The sequence below is a fragment of the Chaetomium fimeti genome (assembly GCF_033439085.1).
Source record: "Chaetomium fimeti strain CBS 168.71 chromosome Unknown B0H64scaffold_5, whole genome shotgun sequence".
Lineage (NCBI taxonomy): Eukaryota > Fungi > Ascomycota > Sordariomycetes > Sordariales > Chaetomiaceae > Chaetomium > Chaetomium fimeti.
In genome coordinates this window covers 385,332-398,693 of record NW_026944333.1, presented here as the reverse complement: position 1 = coordinate 398,693, position 13,362 = coordinate 385,332, and the positions used below count along the sequence as shown (strand labels likewise).

General features: G+C 56.5%; 8 protein-coding genes across 8 annotated transcripts; 4 read left to right on the top strand and 4 right to left on the bottom strand.

Annotated features, from left to right (window-relative positions):
- Nucleotides 1-273: 273 nt before the first annotated feature.
- B0H64DRAFT_175674 (uncharacterized protein) lies at nucleotides 274-1,522 on the top strand. The gene has a single exon (XM_062798841.1). It carries the CDS (start codon nucleotides 398-400, stop codon nucleotides 1,376-1,378), a length of 981 nt encoding a protein of 326 aa, XP_062657441.1. The 5' UTR covers nucleotides 274-397; the 3' UTR covers nucleotides 1,379-1,522.
- B0H64DRAFT_462238 (uncharacterized protein) lies at nucleotides 1,523-2,985 on the bottom strand (the record flags this gene model as incomplete). Its single annotated transcript, XM_062807537.1, has 3 exons — nucleotides 1,523-2,242; nucleotides 2,325-2,781; nucleotides 2,927-2,985. 3 exons carry the CDS (start codon nucleotides 2,983-2,985, stop codon nucleotides 1,727-1,729), a joined length of 1,032 nt encoding a protein of 343 aa, XP_062657440.1. The 3' UTR covers nucleotides 1,523-1,726.
- Nucleotides 2,986-3,101: 116 nt separating this feature from the next.
- B0H64DRAFT_399053 (uncharacterized protein) lies at nucleotides 3,102-4,737 on the bottom strand. Its single transcript, XM_062803996.1, has 4 exons — nucleotides 4,331-4,737; nucleotides 4,081-4,273; nucleotides 3,873-4,029; nucleotides 3,102-3,815 (listed from the first exon to the last, which is right to left on the bottom strand). The coding sequence occupies exons 1-4, from the start codon at nucleotides 4,583-4,585 to the stop codon at nucleotides 3,458-3,460; spliced, it is 963 nt and encodes a 320-aa protein (XP_062657439.1). The 5' UTR covers nucleotides 4,586-4,737; the 3' UTR covers nucleotides 3,102-3,457.
- A 474-nt stretch (nucleotides 4,738-5,211) lies between these two features.
- On the bottom strand, nucleotides 5,212-5,915 carry B0H64DRAFT_175637 (uncharacterized protein). Its single transcript, XM_062798840.1, has one exon. It carries the CDS (start codon nucleotides 5,797-5,799, stop codon nucleotides 5,368-5,370), a length of 432 nt encoding a protein of 143 aa, XP_062657438.1. The 5' UTR covers nucleotides 5,800-5,915; the 3' UTR covers nucleotides 5,212-5,367.
- Nucleotides 5,916-6,501: 586 nt separating this feature from the next.
- B0H64DRAFT_175524 (uncharacterized protein) lies at nucleotides 6,502-7,318 on the top strand. Its single transcript, XM_062798837.1, has 2 exons — nucleotides 6,502-6,796; nucleotides 6,918-7,318. Exons 1-2 carry the CDS (start codon nucleotides 6,606-6,608, stop codon nucleotides 7,225-7,227), a joined length of 501 nt encoding a protein of 166 aa, XP_062657437.1. The 5' UTR covers nucleotides 6,502-6,605; the 3' UTR covers nucleotides 7,228-7,318.
- B0H64DRAFT_175525 (uncharacterized protein) lies at nucleotides 7,319-8,496 on the top strand. Its single transcript, XM_062798838.1, has 2 exons — nucleotides 7,319-7,643; nucleotides 7,697-8,496. Exons 1-2 carry the CDS (start codon nucleotides 7,410-7,412, stop codon nucleotides 8,393-8,395), a joined length of 933 nt encoding a protein of 310 aa, XP_062657436.1. The 5' UTR covers nucleotides 7,319-7,409; the 3' UTR covers nucleotides 8,396-8,496.
- Nucleotides 8,497-9,600: 1,104 nt separating this feature from the next.
- Nucleotides 9,601-11,099, top strand: B0H64DRAFT_475474 (uncharacterized protein; the record flags this gene model as incomplete). The annotated part of the gene is made up of 1 exon (XM_062808104.1): nucleotides 9,601-11,099. The coding sequence occupies exon 1, from the start codon at nucleotides 9,996-9,998 to the stop codon at nucleotides 11,097-11,099; it is 1,104 nt and encodes a 367-aa protein (XP_062657435.1). The 5' UTR covers nucleotides 9,601-9,995.
- Nucleotides 11,100-11,240: 141 nt separating this feature from the next.
- Nucleotides 11,241-12,622, bottom strand: B0H64DRAFT_175543 (mitochondrial K+-H+ exchange-related-domain-containing protein). The gene is made up of 2 exons (XM_062798839.1): nucleotides 11,888-12,622; nucleotides 11,241-11,827 (listed from the first exon to the last, which is right to left on the bottom strand). The coding sequence occupies exons 1-2, from the start codon at nucleotides 12,322-12,324 to the stop codon at nucleotides 11,383-11,385; spliced, it is 882 nt and encodes a 293-aa protein (XP_062657434.1). The 5' UTR covers nucleotides 12,325-12,622; the 3' UTR covers nucleotides 11,241-11,382.
- Nucleotides 12,623-13,362: the final 740 nt, after the last annotated feature.

Genomic DNA, 13,362 nt, shown 5'->3' with positions numbered 1-13,362 from the left:
CTACAACCCTCCTAAGTGCCCACGAGACACGCAACGGCAACCAACACACCATAGCACTCAACCCGTCTCCACCTCAGACATCTGCTCTGCGACGCAGCCCGGTCAAGATGGACAGCACGCCACTGCACCTTTTACTAAACCGCGATGAGGCGCCATCTCAGGGCACCCTCACTCCGCCGCGGGTCTTGGTCGGATTCTGTACGACAAATAATGAAGGAGTCATTATGGAGGGTATATTGAGACACCCACTCTACACGGATTTTCTAGAGTTTAACCCTCCTCCATCGCAGGCAAGGCCCCAATCATCCAACCTCCATTGTTCAACCCCTTCCAGTTCACTCCCGAAGGGTGCTACAACCAGGAAGCGAAGAAGGATCCCGATCAACATGGACCAGAGATGTTCCAGGGCTTGTTCCGCGCGGCACATAAGAACTTACTTGAGCATAAGTTCGACGTCTTCCGCAGCATCTGTGCTGCAGACTTTGTCACGGATTCGGCAACCATGGTGCAGCTGTTCACAGTGGCCAGCGAGGTATACCGCCAAACACCGCGTGTCACCACCGAGCTCCATCTCGACCTTTTTGTCCACGTCATCAACGGCAAGGTATTCATGAAGGCCTCACATCCACCATACGGCCACTTTCGGAGAGACGCCACCGGCCAGCTTGTCCCGCCTCGATTTGGCTTCTGCGAGAGGATAAGGTCGATGAACGCGCAGTGTTTCAAGCGAGCGACAACATACAAGATACAGACTTCGGGGGGGAGTGTCATAACTCCGTTTAATATCCTCATCCAGGACGACCATCTATCGGAAGTACTCCGGCCAGGGGTGCAGCCTGGTTGCGTGTCTCATCGTAGCTGCCAATACCACGGAGCCACTAACCAGCACGCTATCTCAATCGTCCCCCAGGGCTATCGTGGGAGTTTGATTGACTTTTGGAACAAAGAAGGATGGACAGAGATCCTGCCCAGAGTATATTTCGCCGGTTGTGAAGAAGTCCTCCTCGGCCGGTTTGGGGTTGATCTGAAGAAGGGTTTCTGGGATAGTGCCGGTCCTAGTCATGTGCCCCCTATGTTCTCGCAGTCCTGGGGACAATGCCATCCCGGAGAGCTTTGGAGTTTGGCAATTCTCTTGGAGTGGATCCATATCAGAGCAGAGGACCGCACTTCCACCTATGGGAGAGATACTCAGTTTACCGTGCGACTCAAGCCCACCTCATCTAAGCAGTATGGCGGCGCTATCGTGCCTGTTTATGATATCGTCGCCGAGAAATCGGAGACGGGGGAGAGATTGGTCTCGGAAAAGGACGTCGAGACTCTTTGCCGCTGGATGACCGAACCGGGTTCCCCGTATCCCCCAGCAGGATTCCAAAACTAGCCTGAGCGGTTGTCGGGGTTCTCTACATAACTCGTCGGGGGTGGTGACGATAATGGCGGGGATGGAATATTAGTTATGGAGGGATAGGAAAAAGTCTGTTAGAGAGACAAGGCGGGAAGCCGAAGCGAAGGGACGGGCATTTAGCTGGTGCCTTGATAGCGTCGAGTTATGTTTGATACTGGTGTCTTCATATAGCCTTGGAAACTGGCACACAGCATTAGGACTAAGAGTAGTAATTCTTAACAGCTTCTTTTCGTGAGGAGGGTCCTTTAGAGGCTAACCATGTGAATGAACTACGAGTATGTACTTGATGTCTCTCTGTTTAAACCTGCCTCGTATCGCTCACCCTCACAACTTGGGCGGCGAATCGTCTCCGTCGATCTGGATCACCAGCTTGCCGAACTGCCTCCCCGCCTTCATATCGTCAAACAGACTATCGATCCCCTCGATATTGTCCAGCCCCTTGACAACCCTGCTCACCACCGGCCGGATCTTGTGCTCCTTCACAAACTCGACCATCTCCTCGAACTCCTTCTTAGACCCCATCGTCGTGCCCCGCAACTCGATATGCTTCAGCGTGGCCTGCATCAGCCAGTCCATCTTCGGCCCGACCGTCATCCCATAGTTCGCAATCACACCCCCAGGCTTCAACAACTTGACCGTCTTCCCCACCACCTCCCCGCCCGCCCCGTCCACCACCAGATCCAAATACGGCCTCTCCTCCGGCAGCATCCTCCCCAACTGCATATCCCAATCCCCCTCCCTATAACTCACCCCGCCCCGCGCCCCCATCCCCACCGCCCTCTCAACCTTCCCCCGATCCCCGGACGTCACAAACACATTACACCCCCTCGCCACCGCAAACTGCAGCACCTGCAGCGCCACCCCGCCCCCAATCCCCGTCACCAGCACATTCCACCCCTCCCTCGCGCCCCCCCTTACTCACCAGCGCCCGCCACCCAGTCACCCCGACCAACGGCAGCGCCGCCCCCTCAACCGCACTCAAATGCCCCGGCGCCTCCACCACATCCCCCTCATCCACAACCACCCACTCCTGGCCCATCCCCACCTCGCTCCCCACCGACCCGCCCACAATCACAAACCCCCTCCCCAAATCCTCCGGCCCGTCCGCCGCCGCCTCCCACCCGCGCATGGGCAGCAATAGCACAGGTTTGTGCAGCAGGGCCTGGGCGGTAGCGGAAGGGTTGTGGTTGTCGCCGCCGCCGCCGAGGGCGGTCACGGTGCCGTAGCCGTCGGCGAAGAGCGGGTGGGCGAAGGAGATGCCCGGGTACAGGTGCTGGCGGATGAAGAGGTCGCGGTGGTTGAGGGCGCAGGCGGAGAGTTTGATGAGGAGCTGGCCGGGGCCGGGGGTCGGGATGGTGGGGGTGGTGTTGAGTTGGAGGCTGAGGGGGTGGGGGGGTTAGTGGTTGTGTGATATGTGTGTGAGAAGTGGCGGTGCGTGAGAGGTGGTGTGTGATATGTGTGTGTGAGAAGTGGCGGTGCGTGAGAGGTGATGTTGTGTTGTGAAAGGGGCTTGGGCAAACTCACGGGTAGTAAACCTGTCCCGGCTTGCCCTCCGTCTTCTTCACGGTGAGCGAGTACGGCATCTTGGCGCGTTGATTTGTTGATTTGGTAATTCAGGTGGTTGTGTACTGTGTGAATTGCTATGTTACAAGTACAATAGGTACCCAACTTGGCGACCTCTATCTCCGCTACTTATACTACTCTTCTATATCTCCGCAATGCCGGTTTGTCGTCAGCGACGTTCCGCCGGAGACGGACTGCCCCCACCTCCCCGCACTAGCGGATCCCAATGACGCGCTTGCCTCGGCCCATCCGCCGAGCGGGTAGATCTTTATTAATAATCCAACCACTGCGTCTATACGGGGCGGTCTAGCTTCCCGTCCTGTCCGGTGCTGGTATCGCCGTCCACCGGCCACGACAAACCATCTGCACCGGGTCAAATATTTTCCTGCATGGGTATCATGGGATTCGAAGATCGAACTTGACAGACCGTTCCTCTCCGAAGCTTCCACTGCCACCACCACCACCGCTACCATAACCACCACCATGCTCCCTTCAGTCGTGTGTTGTCTTCCTCTTCTTCGGTTTGCCTGCGCCTTCCTCGGGCGGCACGTACTCGCGCTCGCGCTCCCGCTTCTTCTCCTCCTTCTTTTGCTTGGCCTTCTCGGCCCGCTCCGCCTCGGCCGCCCGGTGCTTGGCCTCCTTGCCCAAGAAATACTCGCCCGTCTCGATCTGCTGGTCCACCTTGCTCTTCTCGGGCGCCGGCGGGAACGGCGTGTACGTCTTCTTGGCCTTGTCCGTGACCTTGAACGGCGTCCGCCGCTTGGACAGCGTGCGCTTCTTGAAGTTGGGAAGGTACCGGCTCCAGTCTTCGTGCGCCAGCCCCGGGTCCTTGGCCAGTTCGCGTTTGATCCTAGTGTCTGTTGTCAGCAGCCGTTGGCGTGTGCGTGATTGCGCCCGCAACACTCACATCAGCTCCTTGATTAGGTAGATTGGGTGGACGTTTTGCATCGTGTCCTCGACCACCCTTCTGACCTCCTTTAGCCCCTTAAACGGCCCCATTACCGAAACCGTGTTGCCGTGAACCAGGATGTAGGTCTCCGTGAGCAACTCGAGCGCTTTCAGTGCTGCGCAACGTTAGCCACTAGCCGCCACTGGAGAGGGCTCCTTTTGCTCACTTGTTCCGTTCTGCCCCAATATCCGCTGCCGCCTCTTCACGAACCGATCCTTGTTCCGCACCATGCTCCGGATCTTGAGAATGTCGCACGCCATCCCGTCCTCGAGAATCTTGATGGCTTGGGGCGCTGGTACGGACCGCGCCAGGAGCTTGATGAGGTCTCGCGCATTCAAAATCGCCGCGGGATCGAATGTCTGTTTTGGTCGTCAGCACTCCAGCTGTATTCGGCAGAATTGGCGCCTGTAAAATACCTTTCTGGTTGTCTTGACTGTCATGGAGCCCTCGATGAGATCCAGCGTCGCGGTGATGCCGTTCTTGTCGAGGGCTTTGGTGACGAGGGGCCAAGAATCCTTGAGATAGCGCTCGCGGTACTTGGGGAAGAGGGTCATGAAGGAAGATTCCTCAAGGAATGGGCCCGAAGACTCGTCCTTGGTGAAAGGGTCGACCTTCCACTTGTCGATGTCGTCCGTGTCCCATGGCTTTTCTTTTTTGTGCGTCGACGGCATTGTGTTTGCTTGGCGCTTTGTGACAATTAAAATCTGACGGTTTCGGCGTCTTTATGCCCTCTCGTCGTGTTGCTGGTTGTCGAATTTAAGGCTGGCTGGTGTTGCGCTTTTCTTCGGCTGCAGCAGACGATGCTTCTGAAATTCTGGTGTTGGCGTCCGGGATTCCGATTTCTGACTGGCGGGGTCGGCCGTGCTTCATCCCGGCCGCTTGGCGCATCCACCAATCATAATCCGCACGGGTGAGACTTTTGTCTCCAGGTTCCTTGACGCGGCTGCTGGATCGCGTGGTCATGAACTCTTCGGATAACAAGCTTGAAATAGGTATTTTTCATGCTCCTGCCCCTCGCCTTGATTCTGCTTTTCCTTCTCACTCCTTTCACTTCAACGGTCATGAAAGTACAACACAGATGATGAGAACGGCCGTAACACGCTATGCGTGGAGTTCCCTATCGATCACGAATCTGACATGAATTTTAGCCCAACCATCATCTCGAAACAGGACATCTGACCCCAATTCTTAGGCAGACCGCCCTCCGATGTTTTACAACCCATCCTCCCCTGGTCGGACCATCATCTATAACTCTAGGCCAGCTTGTAGGTAGCCTGGGTGTCGCATTTGCGGTTGAGATGCTTGATGCGATGGTCACGCCATCAGGACCCTATGATGACATTGGTGCGGCGGTGATTAGTCTGAGTGGCGCTTGAGCTCCAGCGGGCTTCCGGCATGTTATTCCCCCCCACGCGATGATGGTAGTTTCTTGACTCTGGGCAATGTGGCCCCATCAGAGGATGAAGAGCACACACGAGATTTTGGCACAAACCGACACCAGATTATAGTCAGTCATGAACTGAGCCACCGCTAAATTTACCCAGGCCACAGCCAGCCAAACGCGGGCAAACATGATCGAGTATTCTGTGAATGGGCTGGCTTCTCTCGTCAGAGGATGGAGTAGCCTCCCAAGCGGTCCTCGGCCATCCCTACGGTCGAAATAGATGAAGTAGGGTATGAGCATGATGGTGACCAACGCATAGCTATATGCCACCGTCGCGTAATAGTCGGGAACGGTGTCTGCTCGACGAAACATGCGGAAACTCGTCGACGTAGGGAGGCCAAGCATCCAGAAGAGGAGTGTCTCGACCCAGAAGAGAGGCATGGCAAGACAACTGAGGATGGTGTAGAGGATGTGAAAAATGTATACAATCTGGTCCTCCATTTTCTGGATTGTTGTGAAGCGGAGGAGCGAGCAAGATTTAGATGTATGCAGGGAAGCTACCTAGGTAGATATTCGTATTTCAAATAAAAACATGATCAGATTCCATCATGCTCATGGACGGGACTCGAGCAAGAACATTTGCCCCAAACGGCAGTCTTGACACCAAGGAGTGTGGAGTGAGGCTGCGTGAAGTCAAGTGGTGCATCCCCACAGGTCCGCACAGACCCCTTGAAGAGCCTGGCCGAATGCACATGCGCTTGTGGGTACGTACCATCCCACCTGATTTCGTCTGATCGTTCACTGCATCTTCCCGTTCCTTCAACATCCATCAGCAGCAAACCCCGTGAAAACAAACACTGCTTCATTGCGATTTCTACTACCTACTCTCCCGAATCCTTTACCTCTCTATTATCATACCACATTATAGAGAACCCCAACATTGTAATACCGTAACGGCAGGAACCTACCCGTTCTTTGTCCTTGATTGTCGTCCGCTTGAGTCGCTCGCTTCGCCCTCTGGTACTTCGTCCCACCGCATGCGATCGGGCGCATCTCAGACTGCGTCTCTCTGATATCAATCTTTTGGGCGCGGCCCATTCAATTTCCAGTGCCTTTCCGGCGCGTTCCTAATCCCCACCCACCCTCGGTCTATTTGGACTTTCGGAACACAACCTGACCGCGTTTTTGCGACGCCATCCGACCCTTTTCGACAAACCCAACCCCGAGACACCATCAAGCTGGCTTCGATACCAACTCCAGATTTCTCAGAGTTCGACTCGTTCGTGACGCTAAACCCTGAGTCCACTATGGATGAATCAAAGATGGATGGCCTGCAACCACAGGCGGTTTCCACAGAACTCGATGGCGATTCGGCCATGATCTCTCGACCCAGCTCAGTATCGACGCAGGCCTCGGCACCCCAGAACCTTACGCATTCTCTACCCGCCACCCCGGCGCTTGCCGCCAGCAACCCGATAGCGGACTCTTCACAACCAAGGTTAGTAGTGCTGTGGTGGTCAAATATGTGGCTTGAAGATGCTGGTTGTGTTGGCAAACTGCGAGCCACCACCAGTTTTCTTCTACTCTCGTTTTCTGCTAACACCGCGTCTTCTTGTCAGACCTGTTTCGATTGCGCCCGCCGTGTATCCGGCAACCTCTAACGCCAGCACTCATCCTGCTCCCGGTGGAAGTCCTGTAAGTTTCAAAGTTGCACTCCCCATCAATTTTCACTTGTTTTCCCTGGCTTGCAACACCATCCACGCCTTACAATGCCTCTACAACTGCCTTTCACGGCCATGTCCTGACCAAGTTGCTCATTGGCTCTCAAAACATCGAGCTGCATTCGAGCAGGTGGGGCACTCGCCAAGCCCAGTGACCCACACTAAGCCGTTTACGTTTATCTGTCGATCCCCACTTCCTGGGCTTTGAAGCCGACTCGGTCAAAAAATTTCCTTATCACCCGAACTCCCAGGCTTATCATCGCGGTCCCGGGCCACCACTTTATCTGTTCCCCATCCCCATTTATCGTCCCCTTATCTCCCATCTAATCTCTCCTTGTCACTTATATCGTCGTGTACAAGGCGACGCTTTGCGACGCATCGCACGGAACTATGGCGACCATGGCTAACCACGACCGTGCGACTTCCCAGGCGACCTGCCAAAACTGCGAGACGCACACCACCCCGCTATGGCGACGCGACGAGACAGGCGCAGTCCTCTGCAACGCCTGCGGGCTCTTTCTCAAGCTCCACGGCCGGCCCAGGCCCATCTCGCTCAAGACGGACGTAATCAAGAGCCGAAACCGTGTCAAGTCAATACGGCCCGACCTCGCGAAGCAGAAAAAGGTAGGCTATCTATCCCCCGATACACCGGCACGCTTGAGCCTAACCGTGTACAGGCACAGGCGCAGGCGCAACAACAACAACACCTGGCCCAAACGGGTGACATGAACGGCGCAGACCTCAACGCTGTCAACGGTGCCCGCAGGGCCTCGCAAAAGTCGGCCAATGGCGTCATGGACGACACAAACTCTCCAATCTCCCGTACCGGCACGCCCAACCTCTACGCATCGCACATGGGCCCCATGTACCAGAACCTCGAGGACCAGTTTCAGGCCCAGCAGCTATCCGGGTTTGGCGGGCCCGACGGCCGTGCCCCGTCGCCATTGAACGGCGACCGGCTCGACATGCCGCAGACAAACGAACAGATCCTCGCCACTAATGCGAGCTTGAAGACGCGCGTCAGCGAGCTCGAGGTCATCCAGGAACTGTACAGGGGTAGGATCCAGCAGCTTGAGCAAGAGGAAGCGAACCGACAGGCACAAGAGAAGAGCAAGACCGAGGCCAACGAGCAGCTCCACACCCAACTCAGCGTCATGAACGAGTCGCACGCGCAGCTCCAAAAGGAGCTCGAGGAAAGCCACCGGCGAGAGAACATGCTCAAGCGAAGACTCGACGAGCTTGAGGTTGAACTCAAGGACGCGAAAGAGTCGCTTGACGTCCAGGACAACGGCCGTGCTAAAAAGCCCCGCCTGAATGACGCTGCGCCTACCACTGAGGAGGCGGAGGCAGAATTAACCTCCCTGCCGGCGTCATAGACCGATTCCGTTGGGATGCACTTCGAGGACTATCTGGCCCAATTTACTCCATTTGCTGGCTATGTCTAGCTTTGTTGTCGATTGTGTGCTCCTCGGTCTACCAGCGGCTCTGTTTGGTGTGGTCTACTTGGGCAGCGACATGGGTTAATAAAACTCGAGCTCGACACATGGTTTTCCCCTGTTCTTCAGCGATGCTAGGATTCAGCCGCAGACTGGGACGATGATATTCTCCCGACATCCTTCTTGCACGTCGGGTTGGATCATCGTGCATTCGCGCGATCCCGGCCAGGGGCTGGCAACTCTGCCGACACCTCTGGACCTGCAAAGGCGACAGCCAACGTGGGCAGATATCGGGCGATGATCCGGAGGATGTTTTACACAGTACTTGCGGCGCATGCTCCCCTTTTTACGGATTGAGCTGGGTGGTGGTTTTAAAATATGGATGGGCTGGAGTTGGGAGTACAGCGGCATAGGCAGGTCTATTGGCCTGACCATTCGGAATAAAGGGATGGGAAAAACGAAAAGCCACACTACTGCGTTATGACATGTTTAGTGTTAATCTCAGAGTTGGGCTGCTGGGCGACACCTCGCATGCCTCAACTTGTTTACCGTCGGAAGAGCCCTCTCGCCATCCCACCGCGCCCTTGGCGTCACGCATCTCCGTTTCACTTGCTGCACAGTGGTTGGCTGCAGGCCAAGCATAATGACATATTCGTGGTCCTTTTGCGCGACTCTATCGTTACGCGGTTAGATCTCCAATCTAGCTTGAAGCGCAGCATGAGATAGTAATCGGGTTTTGATGTTGAACAGAGCGCCCGCAGCAGATCAACAACAGGGGTCTTGCTCGCTAACGGCGTCACTTGCAGCGGCTCCCCGCATGCTAGGATGCGCGCCGTTGCAGTGCTACCTGAGCTAGCGTTGCGCCTCGTCCCGGGGATGCATGCGGCCCTTGATTGTTTCCATTGTTGGGTGTGTTGGGCTAGTTACTGGGATCCGGCCTTTGGGTGCGAGGAGCTGAGGAACAATGCCGATAATGTTACGTATGTCGAGGCGTCGAGAGGCCGGGCCAGTAGGCCCCAGAATACGGTTGTCCGACAACACTGGGTTACCTCGTTATGTTGGAACTGTTGGGTGAAGTATGGGCAAGACCTCCATGTCACGGCCAACAGAAAACCAGAATACGAGTGTGAGGATGTGCGACTCTTGGTCGGTGCCGTTCGCCTGAGACTCCAAGTTGGCCGTCTTTTGCGGCCCCCGGTTAGATTATCCGAATTCGGTACTTCGCAGGTCATGGTACGAGTAACCGTAGATTATGGGATCGTGTTAAGCTTTCCACGTCATCCTCGCTTGTCCACGTACACGTCCCTGACACGATTGGCATCGGAAATTGGACATCCCAAGGCTCGGCCTGTCATGATTGACCTCCGCCCCCGACTTGCTAGTTGCATCCGTGCATTCCTTATGGTGGCGTGGGACATACCCACGCCGGTTTCACCCTACGACCCAACTCCGCCCCATGCGCCGCGTCCCTGCTTCAGGGACAGGAGCTCCGCACCACATGTAAACTCCCTGTAACCACCAGGACCTGTAGATCTTTGTGATGGCCCAAAAGTCTACACCACACGACCAACAAAGATACCCTCAGTTCATCGACATGCCACCGTCACCGCCATCCGACCAACGCCGCTACGTCCCCCTAACTCCCTCCCCTCTCAACCCCAACACCTATCTCAACGCCACCAAGCCCCGGCAGCAGCACCAGCAGCAACAACAACAACAACAACAACCCGCTGTCAGGACAAAACCACCAAACGACAACCCATCCAGCCTCCCCCAGCAATACGCCGCCCTCGCCCACGCAAGCCCAACCGAACGCCTCGTCCGGCAAAAAGCCGCCGCCGCCTGGCGCTGCGAGACATTGCGGCATTACGTGCTATTGAAACCCCAGCCCGGCGCTGAGGACCCCCGACAGCACCACCACCTGATCGACTTTGCCATCACCCCGCCCACCCCGACCGACAACCACCACAACAACCATAACCACAACAACCACAACCACAACCACCACAACCGCAACAGCAGGAGCCCATCCCCCAACCTCGAACGTTCCCCGACACCCCCCTCCCGCTCCCCGAGTCCCCAACCAACCGGTTCCCCCTCTCCCCAGCATCCCCACAACCCATCATCACCCCCGCATCTCTGGCCCTCCCCACCATCCCCCTACGCCGATACCGAGACCGACGCCAACACGGACGATTTGACAGGGGACATCGGGTTAGGGCTAGGGATAGGGATACCTCGACCCGGGTTTCGGGATAGTGACGGTGGGGATGGTGAGGGTGGGTCCTTCCCGCTGACCTCGCCGCTGCTGTCGCCTGCGTTTTTGCTGCTGGGGGAGGCGTCATCTGGTTCCGGGTCGGGATCGGGGTCAGGATCGGGGTCGAGGGGGATGGTGTTGCCGTTGCATGCCGGTTCGGGGGCGGTGAAGCAGCGGGCGGGGAGGCGAAGGGTTGGTGGTGTTGGTAAGGATGGCGGTGGTGATGGTGGTGGTGGGGGGGTTGTTGGCGTGCGGCGGGTGCTGGTGGTGGTGACGCTGTTTCTGGGGATGGCGTTGGTCCATGGGTTGGTGAGCGCGTTTGGGAGCGGCGGTGGTGGTGGTAGCGGTGGTGGTGGGAGGCCTCCCCCTTCTCCGGCGGAGAGGTGACCGTCGGGGTGATGGTGGGCGATGGTGGGTTCGGCGGAGCAGGCGCTTCGCTGGGGGGCGGTTCACGGTTGTGGTTCGGGGGGGACCGGGTGGGATCACGTAGGGAGTGCGGTCTGCGGTTCGAGTCGAGAGTCGAGAATTCTTAAAATCAAACCGGCCGCCCATTCGCATCATCGCCATGAGGTATCAAGCCAACAACTCCCCAACCCCGTCTAGCGTTCCAACCACCCCGCGACCGTAGTGGAATAGTATACGTTATCATACATGGCCCTGTCATTGACGTTCATTGCGACTTCTTCTCGCTTTCGCTTGTCGACTCTTGGGGGTTCTTGGCAGCAACTTCGGCGCTGCGCTTCTTGATGGCCGTCTCGACTTGCCATATCGCTCGTTCGAGCTCAACCTCCAGCTGGGGCAGGTCGAGAGCTTGCGTCATCTTCTTGCCATTGGCCTGCGACAGCAGCATGGTCTCACCGTTTGGATTCTGTGCGTCATCCGCCGCGACGGGATTCGCATTGTCCACGATGATTTTCTCCTTGGAATCGGCTGTCCGTTCAGGGGTGGATGGTAAGGGAGGCTTCTGCGCGGCATACACCTGATCGACAATGGGCGATGGCTTCAGGGCGAGGAGGTTGTTCTTGAGGAGGAATTGGAGGTGTTTCCCCCCAGACAGCGCCCGCCAATGTGACCAGGCGCGGTAGACTAAGTAAAAGAAGGGAAGGTTTGGAATGCTCCAATGGATATCATGTTAGCCAAGTCGTCGTAAGACCCGAGGGCCGATGTGGACCTACACCGGAACGAGGGCAACGGGCGCTGATATCGGCATGCCGATAAAGCACCATATCAACCTCTTCTTATGCAGCCCCTGCCTCTCGGTTGCCAGCGACCGCAGGATCTCGGGTACCTTGTCCATCGCCAGCAGGCTCTTGGGGTAAACCACCTCGACCTTCTCAGTGCCCTTCAGCTCAACCTGCTTCCGGCGCTGCGACAGCGGAGGCACCGACTTGAGCCCCCATTCCTCGTAAGGGATGCGACGTAGCGCTTGGTTGCCATAGTTGACGACCGATTTTTGCCAGCCCTTTTCCTTCTTTTCCCAGCCGGACCAAGTGCGCGCGGCCTTGGACTGGAGCCAGTTGGACCACGTCGGCTTTTCTGAGGCTGGCGCGTTGAGTTGCTGGCAGTATAGCAGCGTGCGCCTCGTCGAGATGGGCAGTAGGTAGAGGCGCATGGTGTTGCGCGGCGGGGGAGGCCTCGACTACCTCGTGGGGCCTTTCGCAAAAGGCAAAGTCGGCCAGTCAAAGGCGTGCCGATCGGCGGCGCTCTTGTTGCTTGTTGTCCGCCGCGCGCGGGGAAGAAGAAAGGGAAGAAGAAAAAAAAAGAGAGGAATCCCGCGGTGTTTACGCCCAGAAAGAAAGACCGCGGCAGCGCATCTTGTACTTGGAGATATTCGGTGGTCTGGATGCGATGGTGGATTGGTGGTGGCAAACAACCGCGCGTTCCCAAGACAGAGCCAGCTCTTCCTGCAAAAAATATTTGGGTAAGCTTGCCGGGATTTTGAGTTCCTCCCACCAAGATCAGTGACGCAGATGCCACCATGATCCCATCCTGAGTGGCCAAGATGGTGTTTAAAGTGGAGTGACATGGATACATCAAGGCCCATGTCAAAAAAGCGTCAAGCATTCTTCGTCTCAACCCCTGTTATCTCCCCTGCCTCTGGGGTGCACCATGGATCTTGAGCCCAATGTGGGAGTGCGCGGGGCAAGCCCGGGAGGCCTGCAAGGCAGACAGACTGATGAAGAAATTGTCGCGTCGCAAGTCGAGGTTCTCATGATCGAGGGACGAGGTGCCGAATGTGTTTCAAGCATGCATGGAAGGTAACGCTACTAACGGACCCGGAACGTGGCAAGCACAACAATGGATGTATTGTGTAAATTGTTTTATACAAAGTCAATTGTCCCTTCACTTCCGTCTCTGTTTTGTCCAAGCTCGATGTGTTGTGAGCGAGGAGTTGAATTGAGAGAAAACAATACAGTGGGCTGTAAATAGAACGGAAAGGTAACTCCTGAGGTTTCATAGGCTTTGGAGGAAAAAAGAAAGGTTCAGATTAAAGCGATACAGAGCACATTGCGTGGCACAGAAAGGCCATCAACAACAGCACCCACCGGCCAAGTGGGCTGTCGCAGTTGTCGTCATCGCTTGTGGTTAAGCTCGTGGAACCGGGTTGAAGACATGGTCTGTGCCGCCAGGGGCCTCGCCACTCAGGAAA

Coding starts and splice junctions, on each gene's coding strand:
- B0H64DRAFT_175674 (XM_062798841.1), top strand. CDS start 398: ATGTTCCAGGGCTTGTTCCGCGCGGCACATAAGAACTTACTTGAGCAT.
- B0H64DRAFT_399053 (XM_062803996.1), bottom strand. CDS start 4,585: ATGCCGTCGACGCACAAAAAAGAAAAGCCATGGGACACGGACGACATC. Junction 4,274..4,330: donor CAGTCAAGACAACCAGAAAG/GTATTTTACAGG, acceptor CGACCAAAACAG/ACATTCGATCCCGCGGCGAT. Junction 3,816..3,872: donor TACCTAATCAAGGAGCTGAT/GTGAGTGTTGCG, acceptor AACAGACACTAG/GATCAAACGCGAACTGGCCA.
- B0H64DRAFT_175637 (XM_062798840.1), bottom strand. CDS start 5,799: ATGGAGGACCAGATTGTATACATTTTTCACATCCTCTACACCATCCTC.
- B0H64DRAFT_175524 (XM_062798837.1), top strand. CDS start 6,606: ATGGATGAATCAAAGATGGATGGCCTGCAACCACAGGCGGTTTCCACA. Junction 6,797..6,917: donor GCGGACTCTTCACAACCAAG/GTTAGTAGTGCT, acceptor TCTTCTTGTCAG/ACCTGTTTCGATTGCGCCCG.
- B0H64DRAFT_175525 (XM_062798838.1), top strand. CDS start 7,410: ATGGCGACCATGGCTAACCACGACCGTGCGACTTCCCAGGCGACCTGC. Junction 7,644..7,696: donor ACCTCGCGAAGCAGAAAAAG/GTAGGCTATCTA, acceptor AACCGTGTACAG/GCACAGGCGCAGGCGCAACA.
- B0H64DRAFT_175543 (XM_062798839.1), bottom strand. CDS start 12,324: ATGCGCCTCTACCTACTGCCCATCTCGACGAGGCGCACGCTGCTATAC. Junction 11,828..11,887: donor CCCGTTGCCCTCGTTCCGGT/GTAGGTCCACAT, acceptor TATCCATTGGAG/CATTCCAAACCTTCCCTTCT.